Genomic DNA, 18,520 nt, shown 5'->3' with positions numbered 1-18,520 from the left:
TTGAACACATAATGTCTTAGGACACTAGTTGAATGAATATTGGATATGATTAAATACTTGTAGAATTAATGATTAATCAAGAAAGAATTCATGAACTCTTGGTAATGAGTTCGAGCTCTATGATAATTAAGATCTTGGTCAAGGTAATATTGAATGAAAGAAGAAAATAGACTCTTAAGTCATTTATTGATTAAATGTGTTAGCTTATTAGATTTTGAAAATAATAGTACACTCTAGAGTTAATCTTAAGTTATAAATAATGGAAGAAAATATTACATTATTCTTCTATTGGTTCCTGAAGGTAAAAAAATGTTACTTTATGTTATCCAGACGTTAAAAAGTGTTGCTCTACCTTGATTAGCAAATTATCGATTTAGTATTGAATCTATGAGGTTACACACAAACTAGTGTTTCAATTTTTGTAAAAGAAAATAATTTATTTGATAATTAAATTAGAGAATTTAATTTAATCAAATAAATATTTTAGTAGAATATTATTATATTCTTTGTTAGCACCAATAATATAATTAATATAAAAAAGAGTATTATTTTATAGATATGGAAGTTGTCCATAAAAGTAAGAATAATATTTTATTACTATATATCAGGATGTGAGTAGTTATCATAATTAGTCATGTTATTAATCATGAATTATCTTTGTCTTATACTAGAAAGTTTCTTAAAATAAAAGATATGAAATAATTTTTATTTTTTTTATAAAGATAAAGAGATATGAAATTATTTTAAATAAAATCTTTTCTTTTTCTCTTTAAAAAAAGGGTCAAATCCATATCTCTCTAACATTATAAATAGAAACATCGACCTAAAAACGAAGTCTACCAGAAACAAATTAGAAAAATTCAAGTCTAGTTTTAGACCACAAAAGTATAAAGATAATTTTCTCTTTAAAGTTTCACTTATCAGTTGATAGTTGATAGTTGATAGCAGAGAGTTTGGTCTATGTGTGTCGATACACGTACTTGACACTGTCGAAGAAAATTTTTTTGTTGCTTCAAAAACACGCATTTGGGTACACAAATCTATTTTTCTCTATTTGTTATTATTGTATATTTTGAATGAAAAATGGATTATAATTTTTCAGTGCAAGTGTTGGGTATAATTCTATATAACTATCAATTGGTATGAGAGTCATGGGTCTTTTGTATTTAAAAATATATTGTGGAATTTGTTTTTTCTTCTAAAAGTGTAATGTTTTTTCTTGGTGCCATCAAACATATTGCAATTGTTGTAAAAATATGTGTTTTGTTGAATCTGAAACATGCCAAGATGCATAGTCATTATATTGGATTATTAGATATGTGATATCTCTTGTTTGTAGGATATGCTCTTGAGTATGAAACATGCCGAAGTTGTTCACAAAATATACATTTATATATTGTGATATATTTATTTAGATGTTTAGAAATTTTGAAGAGATATTTAAATTGATCTATAATTCATTGTTAGCAATAATATGTGAAATATCACATATACTAATATGTGTCAATTTTTTATTGGTGATTTCTTTTCATGAATAGATTATTATATTATATTGATAATATATGAAAAAATTTTATATTATTATATACATATTAGATATATTATATGATTGCAATATATAGAGATAAATTGTAGTATATAATTTATAGGATTGTATCAAGATTTTGCTTATTGAGATAAAATTTAATAATATATGATATTATGTCGATCATATGATATATCCTTTTGATTATATATTTTTACATGGAGATATTTGATTTATTAATCAGAAACAAAAAGAATTTTGTTTTTAAATATGCTAATAGTTAAGTGGACATATTGCCCTAAAAATTTAGATAGCTATTACATAGAAACAAGAGAGATGATGCATTGTGAGTTTTTTTTTCAATCAGGAAAAAAGTTTTTTACTCAGAGGAGCCTGCATATTGAAAATTAACTTTTTTTTTATTCTACTTGTCAAAGAAGTTCACAACAAAAATTAATTTTATTCCAAACAATTATTATAAAAATAAGATTTCAAATTCAAATTAAAATAATTTAATTCAAGTTATATCTTATCAATGACTATAAAAATCTTATTTTAGGAACAAAATTTTATTTTTCTACATGTTGTTTATAGTTTTCATGATTTCATGACAATATATATGATGATATATTATCCAATTTATTTTATATATTAAATAGTTTAATTATAAGGATCTATCAAACTATCAAGGAACTTGTAGTTTTGAAAATAAATTAGAACACATGTAAACTGTTTTGATTTATTTTATTATAAAGAATGACTTGAGTAATAAAATATTTGTAATTTAAAAATAAATTAGATTATGTGAAGAAAATTATTTTAGTTACAAGGAATTCCATTGGCTTTATTTACCACATCTATGGATTTCCTAGCAAGGCATCGTCACGTTCGTATAGTATATTTATGTTTACATTTGCCAAGGATTTTATTTCCTTATATGAAATAATTAATCCTTTTTTTACAGTAAAGAAAAGAATATTTCATATCAATCCTCACAAATTCAAACTTTTTCTTTATTAAAGCTAAAAGTGTACAAACCATATTCATATATATATCAACCTACTTTATGAAATATACTAAAGCATACTGCATACCTATATTTTAATCAATCCTTTACATAACATGTTCATTAACACTTTGTTTTAATTAAAGTGTACACGCCATATTCATATATATCAACCTACTAGAGTGTTCAACGACACTAATATTTAAGTTGCAGTACGGCGTGACCAAAATAGTCAAATAGGATAGCCAATATTCAATTGGAATTAGAAAAAAGAGATCGATGAATATATACTGATTAGTGTTCTTATGATATTAATTAAAAAATTAAAAAAAAAATTATTGTGAAAATTATATAAGAACATAAAAAAAATCATAAACTAAAATTTTAGGTATTATAATAAAAATATTTTTAATTAATGTCTTAAAAACACTTATTAATATTTATCAAAGGTATAGATACTTTATCGGATACAAAGACTAATACTGCATGCGTGTTACATTTTGTACCTACATTTCTGCATGTGTCATCTTCTGCCCTTCGCCCCACTAGCATCATAAATTTACATTAATCACAATCGATGCAAGTTGCTGGTGTTCTTATGGGAGTTGGGTGTCTCCCTCGTCGTCGATCTTCTAAAAATATTTGGATATCGATCAATTTAATTAGATTTTAAACTGTAAATTTAATTAAGTTAAAACATAAATTATGTGATCTATTAAATATTAAAATACCAAATTAATGTGAAAAGATAGAAGACTCGAATGATTTGTTGTTCTAGATACAAAGAAACAAATCTCATACATTGAAGTTTAATTACTCGTTAGACATTAATTGCTGGTACCGTTGTTATAAATGCTAGACAGATATAAACACATAAGACATTGTTTTTTTTTTTTTTTTTTATCAATACATAAAGCATTGGTTCAGAAATTAAAATAAAAAGTATTATTATAATATCATAAGAGAGTTTTAAAAAAAAATATGAATAACATAATTTTACACATTTCAATAAAATAAAAGTTTCTTCATTTAATTTTTTAACTAATACTCTAAAGATATTAATTAACATTTGTTATAAACAAAATTATGCGTCGCGTGCTGAGATACAGAAAATATGGCATATAGTTTTAGTCAATCCACCGCTTAATAATATAATCCTTATAAAAAGAAAACAAAAGGATCCACCACTTTAGAAAATTATTTTTACTTTTCTATGATATATTTTTTTTTAATTTTTAAATACATTACTTATTTTTTCCTACATATTTTTATTTAATTATATATTTTATTTCTAAAAATTAATAAAAAAACAATTAAGTGGATCGATAGAAAAATAAGAAAAAGATAATTTTAAGATGATAGTACAAATAATTAACAGATTTAATATAATTAATTGAATTAATTATTTTTCTTAAAAAACATAAATTAATTAAAATGTTCTTATGTAATTAAGTACAGTGTAAGTATATTACAAGTTTACAACCATAATTAATTGTTAATAACGATTACCTGCTTCCATAGGATTGTCTAGGGCATGAACAATTGCCCGTAACAAAGAAGGAAGTGAATAACAAGAAACGATGCACCTAACTGTTGGACAGATAAGCTCCATACCCCTAAATTACAAGCAGACTTCAGCAATGGTTAACAAAGTTAATGCAAATATCACACATAAAAACTCTGTATAGCATACGTGGATATAACTTCACAATCAGTAAAGAAAGAAATCCAACACTTATTTGAATACAATGGTAGTGATTGAAAAACATTCAAGACTTTGTTTTATAGGTTTGAAAACTGAAACTTGTAGTAATAGTAGACAAGTTATAATTAGTAATTGGAGGTACTAATTCAAAATGTTAATGTAAAAAAGGATTTGTCTAATTCATCCCAATGGAATTAAATAACTTCATCTTTAATATGAGTAATAAAATTTAGACAATTATCTTGTATTTAAATTCTATTATTAATGTTATGACCATAACATTTAATGTATTATTTTTAATTTCTCTTTAATATCATTTATGTATAAAATTACAAAATTATAATTTTTAATTAAAATTTAATTATTAAAATTACACTAAAATATATAAGTTTATGTTATAAAATATTAAAATCTTAATAGATAGTGTTTTTTAATTAATTATAAAAATCTATATTCTTTATTCACTTTAGGTAAATAGTTATCATAAAAAACTTTAGGTGAATAGTTTTTTATTAATTAACTTTAGAAAAATGAGTTTTAATTTTTTAATTTATTGAAATATATAAAACTTAGCTTTCTCTCATTTTATATTTGACTTTACATCCGATTATTGTGTGTGTGTATTTGCCTAAATTTAATTTTTATATATTTCAATCAATTGAAAAAATAAAATTATTTTTTTATAAATTTAAAATAAATGAAAATACTTACCTAAAGTGAGTAAAAAATATACATTTTTATAATTAATTACAAATAATTATTAATATTTTAATAATTTATTATTTGTTTACATATATTTATGTATTTTAGTATAATTTAAATTATTAACTTTTAATTAAAGATTTTTAATTTTTAATTTTATACATAAATGATATATGAAAAAAAATAATAATATGAAAGATAAATTAAAGATAATGCATTAAATGCAATAGTCACAACATTAATGCTAGAATTGAAAATATAAGACAATTTTTTATATTTTATTGGTCATTAAGGATGAGATTGTTTAATTTTATTTTAATTTGGGATCTCTGCACAAAAAAGAGTAAATAATATATGTATTATCTATATAAAGAGATTTTATATTATCGTCTAATCATAAATTATCTTAAATGATAAGTGTGTATTGATTTTAATAGGAATTATTTCAAAAAATATATCTATTATAATTTTTTATTGGTCGATAGTATAAAAAATAATGACGTGTGTAAATGTTATACTTTAAACTTCAAATTTAATATTTAAGTTTTTACTTAAATAATTATAATTTCAAAAAATAAAAATTCAAATCAAACACACCCTAATAAATTCAGCTGAAATCTCACATGGGTGGCCTTATATCTGCTGGACTACTATGGGCAACAACTGCACATAGAAAATGAAGGAGGCAATGCAATTTTTGCGAGTATTTAATGTCTTGGCAGTAAAGGCAAACTTGAATTCATAGTTGAACAGATATTAATTAATGCCATGGCTTGATAGGGACGCAGTTCTCTGGCTGAGGCAACCTTCCAAAGCATGGCCACTTAAATGATGAACTTTTCCTGGATTTCTATTTAGCCTTGAAAGGTCCTACCAAGTAAGGTGAACAAAAGGAGAATATCCTTTTATAAGAACATTTGAATGTACTAACAAAGTCCAGTACAGATGACTGGATTCCTTAAGTATGTTGATAGGGTTCGATTACATAGCCATGCATATGAAAAAAAAATTGTTGGAAAAGACAAAACTTACTTCAGTGATCTTTTACACCTTAATAGGGTTAGTCTCATGACTTCCGACTACAGAAATACCTTTAAAAAAAAAACATTTGAAAGTGAAACAAGTACAGTGTACAATCCTGCAGTATATAGAAAATAACAAGATTCAATTAGTAACACTATACTATAAGCATAGCTATCAATCCCAAATAGCAAGCAGTGCAGAAGGGCAGACCCTAAAACAACTATAGTGAGACTGCAGGAAGCAAGATGGCCACTATATTGAAGTTATTTTTTACAAATTAAATAATTTGTACTACACACATAAATGCTCAAACTAAAAACTAAAGACATGTTCATAATTAACAGAAAACAGAGACAGAGCACTGAACAATGCAGTTTGGAGGGACAAAAAGGGGGTTTGAGGGACAATGCAGTTATGCATTGTGCCTGCTACTTCCACAAAAACCCCAATATTTCTAGTGAGAATATCAGCCATGATCGCCGTGAACAGAGAATGTGACATGATTTCAAAACTGTATGGCCCAAGGCATTAGGATGATTGACTATTCTGACTGTAACTTAATCATCTTATATTTGAGATTTAAGTAAAATTAAGACTCATTAATGCATTAGAAACCATTGTCTTTTATTATTTACTGTTTACTATTTACTTTATCATTTCCCCCAGAAAATCAAGTTCATGCACAAAAAATTCAAGGTCTTAGCTCAATGACACGACTTCATAATACTAATTTTAATGAAGCCACACAACACCATGGACTATAAGACTGATAATTTGGGAGATAACAGGAACATCAACTCAAACCTACTCTGAAATGTTTCCCATCCTGGTACTTGGTAGCAGGCCTTAATAGCATATATCTTATTCAATGCTTGGTATACTACCTATCTAAAACGGGGAATAATATGTAGCCATTCAGTAAATGGAGAAGGCAAGATTAGGTTACCATATCTTGTTCATTAGTATACACAACAATTTCATAAAACTGAGCTAGATGTTCGAAGAAAGCATCGACAACAGGTCTCTTAAATGTCTACCAGCTTGTATCTCGCTTTACATATCAAATAAAACTAAAAAATACTCAGCATTGTCCACATAAATCTCTAACACATAAGCACAAGCTAAACAGTTAAGAACTTGAGTGAAATAAAGTGTACAGAAAAAGTTATTACTGAAAAAATATGACATTATAAATATCATTGTTTATTAAGATCTTTCACCTTTTCTCTAAAAAAATGTACATGGCATGGCATAACTTATAGTTGAAGCCTTAGTGTTCAGATATAGTGAACCAATGTCTCATTGAGATCTAAATCAAGTGTAAAAACATCTTGCTCCTTAGGAAGCAAATCTGGAAGGAGCTTGTCTGAGTATGGTTCAGTATAACTCTAAAATGAAGCAGGAAGAACAAACTATAAAGGTAGAAAATAGATTAATAACCAAAACAGATGTCAAAACAAAAGTCATAGAACACAAAGTTTGCACATAGCCTAACACCTGAATTTGTTCTTCAATTAACCTTCTCACATCCAGATAAAAGCTCTACGCTTTTGTAGGCACTGTGATATTAGATACAAAAATCAGTATGTAATCAACCATAAAACAATAAAAAAAGCTAATTAGGAATTTAGCACAAAACAAAACAGAGTTAAGTATAACCAAAAAATCTTCAATTTAGAGCATTCCCTATCACTTTTCACACACACACACACACAACAACAAAAGAAAAAGTTTGGAAATACAAGAAACAATTGAATCTCAAACATAATTAAAATGTGGACAGGAGGGTTAGGCAAGGCAAATAGATGATAAAGGGAAGGTCAATCTAAAATAAGAATCTCCTATCCAGTACTCCTCCCACAAGTTGATATGAGAACCAATACCTTCATTGAAAGCAAAGAGTTAAAGGTATCATGAAAAGATAATTAGCTACACAACACACAGATCAATGAAATGCATAGTTATTAAATCTTACGATCCATTATTTGAATCCTACGATTTAATATGATTTGCCTATCGATTCATATCATAAGATGAATGTTATGATTTTGTAACTTATGATACATAAATGAATCTGTGTTATTTCTTATCCTTGATGTGATTCACATGACTCAACGATTTGTATTATTATTATTATTTATTATTCGTTTCCATTGTTCTAAAATAAAGACTTCAGCGACTTTTTTTTATTGCCTAATGTTAATTGTTTTAGTATTTGTTAGAAGACTTATGTAACTAATAAATTTGTTCTTTAAAAAAAAGTAATAAATTTGTTTTAAAAGACTTATGCTTAAGTTGTTTTATATATTTTCCTTAAAAAAAGTTATTTTTATCTATTTCTAGTTTAAAATTATTACATTCAACACTATCATTTACATGATATATTTGAAGTAACTTTTCACTTCATTGTCTCTGAATCATACGATTCGATATAAATTATCCAAAAATTAGCTTGGCAATTCATGATTTGAATCTCAATTTGATAACCTTGATAAAATGTACTTAAAAAAAGCACCTAAAAACTATAACATTCAAGAGAATTATATGAATATTTTGTACCCAGCATTGTGCTTTGGTGTATCATGTATGTGTGATGACAGAAGGGAGGGCTTTTTCTGGGAAGACTAGAGCTAAATGTTCTCAACAGCAACAACCACATTAAATGGAGTTTTCTACATAGATCAACCAAATCCAAAGAGCTCTAAAAACAACTGAACAATTTAGCAAGCCATCAAGAGGGAGTCCTTTTTTTCTTTCCAAATGTTTTCTTAGGTCTTTCTCTACCACTTTTACTCAACTAGTTTTCGTTTGATCCACTCTTCTTTTCAAGTCTTTCTGGAGCCTCCATTGACATTCTCTTGAATGGAGCCTGAAATTGCCTTCCCTACCTCCCCACACAAAAACTCGCAATAACAGTCACACATATTTCACACTTGCAATTTTCAACTGGTTAATTTTCCTACAGATAAAAAAAAATAACGATTCATAATTGTTACAAATGGATAGTTCCTAGTTATACAATTGACATTTCCTAGGTGGAACCTCAGCATTGTGGTGTCTTTATAGAACCACAGTAGAAGAACAAAATTAAAAAGAACATCACACTTATCCACAAATAGGGCCATTTTCCACCCGAACCACAAATAATAAGCCATCCAAATGACCAATTCATCCATACCTTCATATAACAATAATACTCTAAGGAGAGAAAACGATCACAGGAAGACAAGAGGACTAATAATTTATTTAAAGGAGCAGAAGAACCCAATACAAGACTAGTGGTGTACATAATATAGCTCAGGGATCAACCTGACGTTGATGTCGAATATAGCAAACCTTGAAATTTCATAACATATAAAGGTGTCATCCTACCAATGTTAGGTCCTACAAAAATAGAAGCTGAAGAAGAAATTGTAACATATCATATCAACAAGAGGTAGAATCCAATAGAAAACTAAGAAAAAATACAGGCACTGAAGATGAGAAATCATTAGGAGCAAGACCAACTATATGCTGCCCAATCTTAAATGGACATAAATTTAGCCTGTTACCGCATTTTAACACCAACAGCATTTTCATGTAGCAAAATAATAGAACCTTATGAGATTCCATAAAGAGATCCCAAAGAAAAAGGACAAATTAAGAGAGAAAAAAAGACACAAATATTCTCTAAATGAGACCCCAAATAACACACTATTGGCTCAAAATGAGACCCCGAGTAACACAATATAAATTTTGACATCCTATTCATGTCAAATGCTCAAATTGAGAGACACAGAAGAAAAATCAATATTCTGTGAGACATTTCATAAACAAAACTTATAAACACCCATATCAGAAGGATTTAAATTACATAGAAACAAAGAATTAGCAAAGATTGAATGTCATGGAAAATTCAAAGTACTAGTACTCACATCAAGCACAGTAGCTCCATCACTTGCACTGTACTTTGCCAATTCGCAGAAAGACCTCATTTTGCCATTTATTTCATCCAGACTGTAGGCTGCAAAAATAAGATCCAAATGATTTACAGAATAGAACCAGTAAACATTAAAACAAATCTCCATTTTTAATCAATTTCAACACAACTTGATTTGATAGCAATCTTAATCATAAAAAAAATCTTTAGTCATTTCCAAAAAATCTCATTTCCAAATCAGTTCGATTAAGTAGCAACACCAAGCATATCAACAAATATTAAAAGATTAAGTTAATCATCTGGAGCAATTTCAATCTTGTTTAAAATCAATCCAAAGCATAAAATGGTCCGAATTTTAAAAACAAATTTAAAATGATTTTTAAAACACTCCCTACTACAGGATAACGTTCATGCAGATCCTACATTTATTTAACGAGTCCCATCTCATATATGATTATAGTTGAACCTACATGGATTTGTGGAGTGAAAGAGTATATTAAAGAATGTCTTTCAAGCAAATCTCCTGTATACAAATTCCAAAAAATCATTTGCAAATCAACTTGACTCCATAGCAGCATTAAAGAATTGAGTTTCTCCTAATGAATTGAGTTTCTCTCATAAATGTGACACCATCTCCCCCACACAAATATATATTAATAATAAAAGGAAAAACAATGCAGAATTAATTAAGAGTTTTAAAACACATTTAAATAAAAAAACAATTCAAAAGGGTAAAAAGTTCACATCCATTTAGTGAAATCATAATAAAACTTATTTAAATAAATGATAAAAATATTTCGGCTCAAAACAAAGCCGCCCATTCTGAATGAAAAGAAGTCACACGAAAGCACAAAACATAAAACAACTATATCATTCATGGAATTATAACATATGAAATAAAACTCTATGCTCCGATGCAACATTTATCAAAGCATTTCCCTGTCACACTCTAAGTCTCTCCATCTCCAACATGAAACTCATTATATGTTTGCTCACTTGAAACAAAATGACAATAAGCCCAAACACAAACACACACCGGAAGTGAGTTATCACATTTTAAAATAAAATAAGGATAAACAAAAACACAAGAAAAATACATTATAAATTTATTTATAACATAACTCAACTTAATTTAATCTACATTACTTCACCACTTTATCATTTAAAATTCATATTTCAATCATCAATCACATTACACATGAATCACACACTTGAGTCAAGACGTAATAATTCTCACCAATTTCATAATAAACAATTAATAGGCATTATGCAACAATTATACTAAAACTAAAGCATATATGTAACGTGGTACCATGCGAGTGAAAAACCACACTAGGACGCTTAGGAGTACATAATAAGACATATCAAACAATGGGTATGTCAGGTCACTCTCACTAAGTAAAATCATAAGGTAACCACAGGGTCACTCTGTTTTGTAAGAATGCTTCAATCATATGGGATCAACATAGGCTTAAAAGAGCACTCAAACCGAGTGTCTTTACCCTCAAGGCTTAGACTACGAATAATCTATTAGGGTCTCACATTCTTGATTCAGGTCCAACCCATAAAAAATTTTTTTGCACGCAGATACTATTCATGAATTATACAATACTGATGACCTTACACTTATGTTTGAAACACGTTTAACATATTACACTACAATTTAAAACTTTAGGTTCCTAACTTGAAACCCTACATTTTTCTTTTAACACTTTGCATATAAATATTTTTTCCAAGACAAACACCAGTCAGGTTATTGTATAATTTACAACTCACATCACAAGTAATATCACATCAAATATTAACTATTCACTTATTCACAACCATATCTCATATCCATAATTTAACATCTCACAAATTAATTAACTACAAAATATACTCAACAAATGAATAAACATGCATTATAATAATAAAATATATTTCACTTCAAAACTTATAAATATATTTAGATGCAGCAAATATATATAACCCACCAGTATATAAATACATGTAATACTATATATATATATATATATATATATATAAACAATAAATATAAATGTATTGTTATATAAAAATAAAATATACATGTATATTTACGTAGATAACAATCAAAAGTTTTTTTTATTCATATATACGTATATCCTAAACGCATTCCAACGAAGTCATGAAAATCCAGTAGTGAGAAACAACAACTTCATCTTGTGCAGTGCATCATCATCCCAAAAATTAATCACAATTTTTTTTTTGAATTATTTCAAGAGTAAAATACAATTTGATAGAAATTATTATTGGCAAAAAGGAAAAAATATTATGAGCATCTAAAGAATATCATACAATAGAGGAAAAGAAGGAGCACACTCCCCTTACGGTAAATTCTTCCTTGCTTAATTCATCAACTAGAAAAAGGCCCAATTTGTTTTTAGGATTCTCATTCAACACTGGAACACGTTAATTCCACAACAATTTCGCATCAGGACACCAATTGATCTGTCAACCACAATCAATCCCCGATTTAAAACATAAAAACATAATTACATTTCATAAAATAACCCAAAAATTGATCCTCTAGGGATCCCTACACATGTTTATTCTAATCCCCAAGCGTGAGTAACTCATCCCTTACCTCGATGTAGTCGCTTTAGCGTTCTTCGTTAGCAATGGTGGCGTTTCTAGTGCTTTCTAGAGCTCCTCCTCTGTTTGCTTTGTTAGGATTCTTGAGAGTTAGAGAAAAAAGAACATAAATATTTTTTTATAAAGTTGTTCAGGGTTAAAGTTCCTTTATATAGTGAGAGTTCTAATGATCTAATATTATTTTTTATTATTTATTTAGAAGAAAAACTAAGGGACGACTGTTACAATTTCATCCCCCTTAAAAGAAGTTTCGCCCCCGAAACTTACCGGTATCGAACAAGGTAAGATATGCGTCACGCATCTGACCCTCTAGTTCCTAGGTAGCATCCTCACTCGAAGAACTCCCCCATACCACTTTGACCAAGGGAATCTCCTTCCCCCTTAGTTGCTTGACCATACGATCGTCGATCCTCAGGGTCAGTGTTTCATATGTCAAGTTCTCTTTCACTTGGACATTGTCCAACTCAATCATGTGTGATGGATCATGAACATATTTTCTGAGCTGAGAGATATGGAAGACACTATGGAGATTTAAGAGAGATGGTGGCAAGGCCACTTGATATGCAACTGGGCCAACACACTTTAGGATTTCAAAGGGACCAATAAATCTAGGTGTGAGCTTACGGGACTTCAACGCCCTGCCAACCCTAGTCCACAGAGTGACTCTCAGGAATACATGATCACCTACAACAAATTCAAGGTCATTTCTTCTCCTATCATGGTAGCTTTTCTGCCTACTTTGGGTTGCTCTCATCCTCTCCTGGATCAACTTGACCTTTTCAGTGGTCTGCTAAACCACTTCAGGTCCTAAGGCAATGCTCTCACCGGGATCTAACCAACATAGAGGTGTCCTACATCTCCTACCATGCAATGCCTCGTAAGGTACCATACTTGTACTGGAGTGAAAAATATTTTTGTATGTAAACTCTATTAAGAGTAAGAAATTATCACAGCTCTGTTCTAACACACAGGCTCTCAAGAGGTCCTCTAAGGATTGGATGGTGTGCTCGGTATAACCGTCAGTCTGTGGGTGATAAGCAGAACTCAACCTAAGTTTGGTCCCCAAGGCTTTATGAAGACTCTCCCAAAATCTAGAGGTAAATTTGGGATCTCTATCAGAGACTATGCCAGAAGAAACACTGTGTAGTCTAACTGTCTCACTGACGTACAAGTTAGTCAACCTCTCTAAGGAATATCTTATGTTAATTGGGATGAAGTGAATAGATTTTTTCAACCTGTCCACGATAACCCAAATGGAATCTAAACATTTAGGGGTCCTAGGTAACCCCACCACGAAATCCATAGAGATGTTATCCCACTTCCTCTTAGGTATCTCTAAAGGTTGCAACTTCCCTTAAGGTTTCTGGTGTTCTATCTTAGCTTTCTGACACACTAGGCACGCAAGGACAAACTCATTAACCTCTCTCTTCATACTCGGCCACCAAAACATCTGCCTAAGGTCCTGGTACATTGTAGTCTCTCTCGAGTGGATACTCAGACTACTTCTATGGCCTTCCTCCAAGATTGCTCTCCTAATCTTGGGTACACTAGGAACACACATCCTATCCTGGAATCTCAAGACTCCATCAGACCCTACTCTAAAACTACTCTCTCTCCCTGCAGCTAGGGACTGTAATTGGGCTGACAAGAATGAGTCAAACTTTTGATCCTCACGGATCTCGCTCAAGAGTTCAGTGGTGACTCTCAACATACCCAACTTAATGCTACTAGAGGTGATTTCACATGCTAAACTCATGTCTCTAAGAGGTCTAATTCTCTAACCATCAAAGCAAACACTTGAAGGGATTTCCTACTCAAGGCATCAGCTACTACATTGACTTTACCTGGGTGATAGCTAAGCTCAAAATCGTAATCCTTAAGGAACTCTAACCATCTCCTCTACCTCATGTTAAGCTCTCTGATGAAAAATATCTAAGGCTCTTATGGTCACTAAACACCTCAAATTTAGATCCATAAAGATAATGCCTCCAAAGCTTAAGAGCAAACACTATGGCTGCTAATTCGAGATCATGCGTGGGATAATTCCTTTCATGAATCTTGAGCTATCGAGAAGTATAGCCCACTACTTGGCCCCACTGCATAAACACTCCACCCAGACCCATCTTGGAAGCATCATGGTACACCACAAAGGGTTCGCTCGGGTCGGGTAACACTAAAATTGGTGCAGTGGTTAACCTTTCCTTAAGGATATAAAAACTACTCTCACATTGGGCATCCCACACAAAAGCTTGACCCTTATGAGTAAGCTTGGTCAAAGGTAAAGGCTAACTTAGAAAAACCCTCTATGAACCTACGGTAGTAACATGCTAAACCAAGGAAACTCCTAATCTCAAACACTAACTTAGGACTCTCCCAACTAATCACCGCCTCTACCTTGGAAGGATCTACTGTTATCCCTCCCCTGGATATAACGTGCCCTAGGAATCTTACCTCCTCTAACCGAAACTCACACTTGGAAAACTTACCATACATTCTATTGTCCTTGAGGGTTTGCAACACAACCCTCAGATGCTCCTCATGTTCCTCCCTAGTCTTGGAGTACACCAAGATATCATCTATGAAGACCACTACAAAACTACCTAGGTAGGGATGAAAGATCTTATTCATGTAGTCCATGAACACACCAGGGTGTTGGTCACACCAAAAGGCATAACCAAGTACTCATAATGGTTGTAACTGGTCAGGCAATCTTCGAAATATCCTCAGGCTTCACTCTAATCTAGTGGTAACCTAACTTGAGATCTATCAAGCCCTACTAATTGGTCCATCAGGTCATCTATGCTAGGCAAAGGGTACCTATTCTTAATCGTCACCTTGTTTAGCTGACGATAATCTACACATAGCCTCATGGTCTCATCCTTCTTCTTAACTAACAAAATTGGCGCTCATCAGGGTGACACACTAGGCCTCACAAACTGTTTCTCTAAGAGATCCTCTAACTATTTCTTAAGCTTGCTCAACTCTACAAGGGGGACATCCTATAAGGTGCTATGGATATAGGTCCAGTACCGGACACTAGGTTTACGGAGAACTCAACCTCTTTCTCAAGTGGTAATCTAGACACCTCCTCAAACACCTCCGAAAACTCAATCATCAAGGGTATAAGATATTTTTAAAAAGTTTTGTATAAGAGTGAAGCATAAGGATATTCCGAAGTACTTTCTTATAAGATAAATGTTTAACTGGTAAAAGATATTTGTTACATCGGTTAAACTTTTAACGGATGCAAAATGTTATTTTTGTATTAGTATATAGAATAGTTTCATTTTGCAGGGAACAATGTATTCCTAAAGTATGAGTATTAATTTATGGGCTTTATCCTTAAGTAATCCTCTAATTTAGCCAAATTTATTTGATAGTGTTCAATTTCACTGGTTACTATCAATTTGGCTTACTGTTCCAAAATAATCTTGAGAGTGTTTAACATAGTTATATATATTAAAAAAAAGTGTTTAACATAGAATAAACAGGAACACGACAAGATGATGGCTAGGAATTGATAACTTGATGAGGGAAAAAAAATTAAAGCCTGCGTGTACTCTTCTTTTCTTGATGCAGTAAGTTACAACGTTTTGGTTAGGTATGGTGGAAAAATAACATGATGAGGAACACCAGTTGCCACGATGTAAAGTGTGCATTACTTGGAATGTTGCTGCTGTGACAAACTGACAAGAGTTAACAAATAACTAGCTTAGTTGCTGCCCAATTTCAATGTAATCATGATAAGACTAACAGAAAAGAGTACCATATATAAATCATTTTGTTATTATTATAGTAGCTTACATCTAAAGGCTCTCTGGTTCTAACAAAACCAATCAAATTAGCAATGTCCCTTGGATTAATTCCTAAGCAAAATCCATTCATAGCTTTTTCACCTGCAGCACCAGAACTTTTGATCCTTAAAATAATTTGTCTGGTGGATGTATATAGTTTGACCTTTGTGCCCACGCACGAATGAATCCCACAATTGCAGATTGAGTTATTGATTTGAATAAATAGTGTAGGCACTAATAATTATTTTAAAAGTTATCACTAATAATGGTTTTACTCATCAATATTCTTAGAATATTGATTAAGAAATTATAAAAAAATCACTGAAAATCATATGAGAGAACATTTAAAAATCACACAAAAGTATATTGTTGTGCATTCCAATAACAAAGCATTTCTTTTTTACTTCTTCAACTAGTGTTCTTAGAACACAGTTAACATTTGTCTATAATAATATTTTTTTTATTAATTGATAAAGTGAAATATTTTACCCAAACTCATGTGGGGTAGCATTGAAGGTGGTTCACTTCGTTTTTCTCTTTCCCCCTCCAAGTCATGGCCACTTCGATTTTGCCCTCAAACCCCACATGAAAGCCATTTTGACATGTCAAACTCAAAACTAGTGAACATGAATAACCCTTTGACGATTTACGTGACAAATAGTTACTTCAAAATTGGCCGTGTCCCATTAAAGTTGCCATCATCATTTATTAGAAAAGCCCTGAATAGAAGGTAAGTTTTGGGAGTAGGGATAACATCCAATTTATGCCACCTGCTTTCATAATAATTTGCCAACCATGGGTATTTTTGGAAATACAAAAACACTACAGTGATGCACCTATTCCCTAGCCTCATGCATTATATAAGAGAGGCCCTCATGGCCATAACACACCAACATTCCCCTTCTCATAGCAACCTCCTTTCAGAAACTCTCATTAGTTAGTTCCACTTCCATTCTACATCAAGTATGGATCAAATTAAATCCCACAAAATAGAAGCTTTGATTCAAAGCACAAAATCCCATAACTACATAATTAAGCTTATTCAATTATTGGTCCCATTATCTGTGTTTTCTTTCTTCATTTCTCCATCTTCCTTGCTTGCTTTCCTCTACCACTTCAACCTGTACTTCTCTACATTTTCTTTGCAATTATTTACTCACACCATAGACAAGAATTGCATGTTTCTCCTATGCAATGGTCTCCTTGTATTTGTTGGCATAACAAGATCTTTATCTGGGTCTAGTAGTGTTGCTGAAAGTGAATCTTCTAAATATGTTGAAGATGGATCACAATCTCCATACTCAGATGTTGAGGCTAATGAGGCAATAATCTTGGTGGAGAAGGAAGCCATGGAGAAAATTCATGAGCCTCATGGACAGAAAACAGGAACAGAACATGCAATAGAAATCAAGTACTCTGATGAAGAAGAAGAAGAAGAAGGAGAAGAAAGTATAGGAGACATAATTTTGGAAGGTGAAAAAGAAGAAAAAGGGAATGCAGAATCAGTTTTGACAGAAGAGAATAAGAAGCTATATGGAGAAACTGGACAATTTGGTGCTGAAGATGAAGACAGGGAGTCAGAAATTGATGAGTTTCTGATTGGAGAAAGTGTTGAAGAAGAGGTTGTAGAAGAACCAAACTGGGTGTTAAGTACTGAGGAGTTGAACAAAAAATTTGATGACTTCATTAGAAAGATGAAGGAAGATTTGAGGATCGAGGCTCAAAGACAATTACTCATGGTTTGAATTTGATTAGAAACAATTATGATATTTTTCTTATGCCTTTTAATTTTAATTTTAATTTTAGGATTTGTAGGCCTAGTTGTTAGCCCCCTCCCCCTCTACTTTTGTAGTATTACAGTTGTATTCCATAAAATTTTTGGATTTAGATCCTCTAAGATGAGGAGTGCACTTTAGAGTAACATATAGAATTGTAATTATTAATGAGAAAACAGTGTAAGATTTTATTAATAGAATACATACAGTGAAGCATATATGCTTGTTTGGTTAAGCTTTTTGTTTTTATTTCCCGTGCCACTTCACGTTCAAGCTTTCAGTTAAAGGAGGATTCAACTAATTCTTTTTAAAAATAGTAATCTTTTCAAACAGGTTAGAATTTTGTACTCCTTATTCGTATCTATTCCTTTAGAGGATGAAAGTCTCAATAATAGAAATCATTTCTTAGTTTTTCTAACTTATTCATAATCAAGGTTGTAAAGCAGGGTCTTGCTTTG

At 30.8% G+C, this 18,520-nt stretch overlaps 2 protein-coding genes across 2 annotated transcripts; one reads left to right on the top strand and one right to left on the bottom strand.

Annotated features, from left to right (window-relative positions):
• Positions 1-5,698: 5,698 nt before the first annotated feature.
• Positions 5,699-12,794, bottom strand: LOC100816758 (mitochondrial import inner membrane translocase subunit TIM50). Its single transcript, XM_014770483.1, is given in 8 exon segments — positions 5,699-5,739; positions 5,742-5,808; positions 6,770-7,012; positions 7,218-7,349; positions 7,459-7,520; positions 9,271-9,307; positions 9,876-9,964; positions 12,761-12,794. Coding segments are annotated over 8 exon segments (705 nt in total).
• Positions 12,795-17,179: 4,385 nt separating this feature from the next.
• LOC100784335 (uncharacterized) lies at positions 17,180-18,297 on the top strand. The gene has a single exon (XM_003551410.5). The coding sequence runs from the start codon at positions 17,253-17,255 to the stop codon at positions 18,030-18,032; it is 780 nt and encodes a 259-aa protein (XP_003551458.1). The 5' UTR covers positions 17,180-17,252; the 3' UTR covers positions 18,033-18,297.
• The last annotated feature ends 223 nt before the right edge of the window (positions 18,298-18,520 follow it).

This window comes from Glycine max, chromosome 18 (assembly GCF_000004515.6).
Source record: "Glycine max cultivar Williams 82 chromosome 18, Glycine_max_v4.0, whole genome shotgun sequence".
Classification (NCBI taxonomy): Eukaryota; Viridiplantae; Streptophyta; class Magnoliopsida; order Fabales; family Fabaceae; genus Glycine; species Glycine max.
The sequence above is the reverse complement of the archived record's forward strand: the minus strand, read 5'-3'. Positions and strand labels throughout refer to the sequence as shown.

Excerpts from the sequence above, each read along its gene's own strand:
- LOC100784335 (XM_003551410.5), top strand. The coding sequence starts at position 17,253 with ATGGATCAAATTAAATCCCACAAAATAGAAGCTTTGATTCAAAGCACA.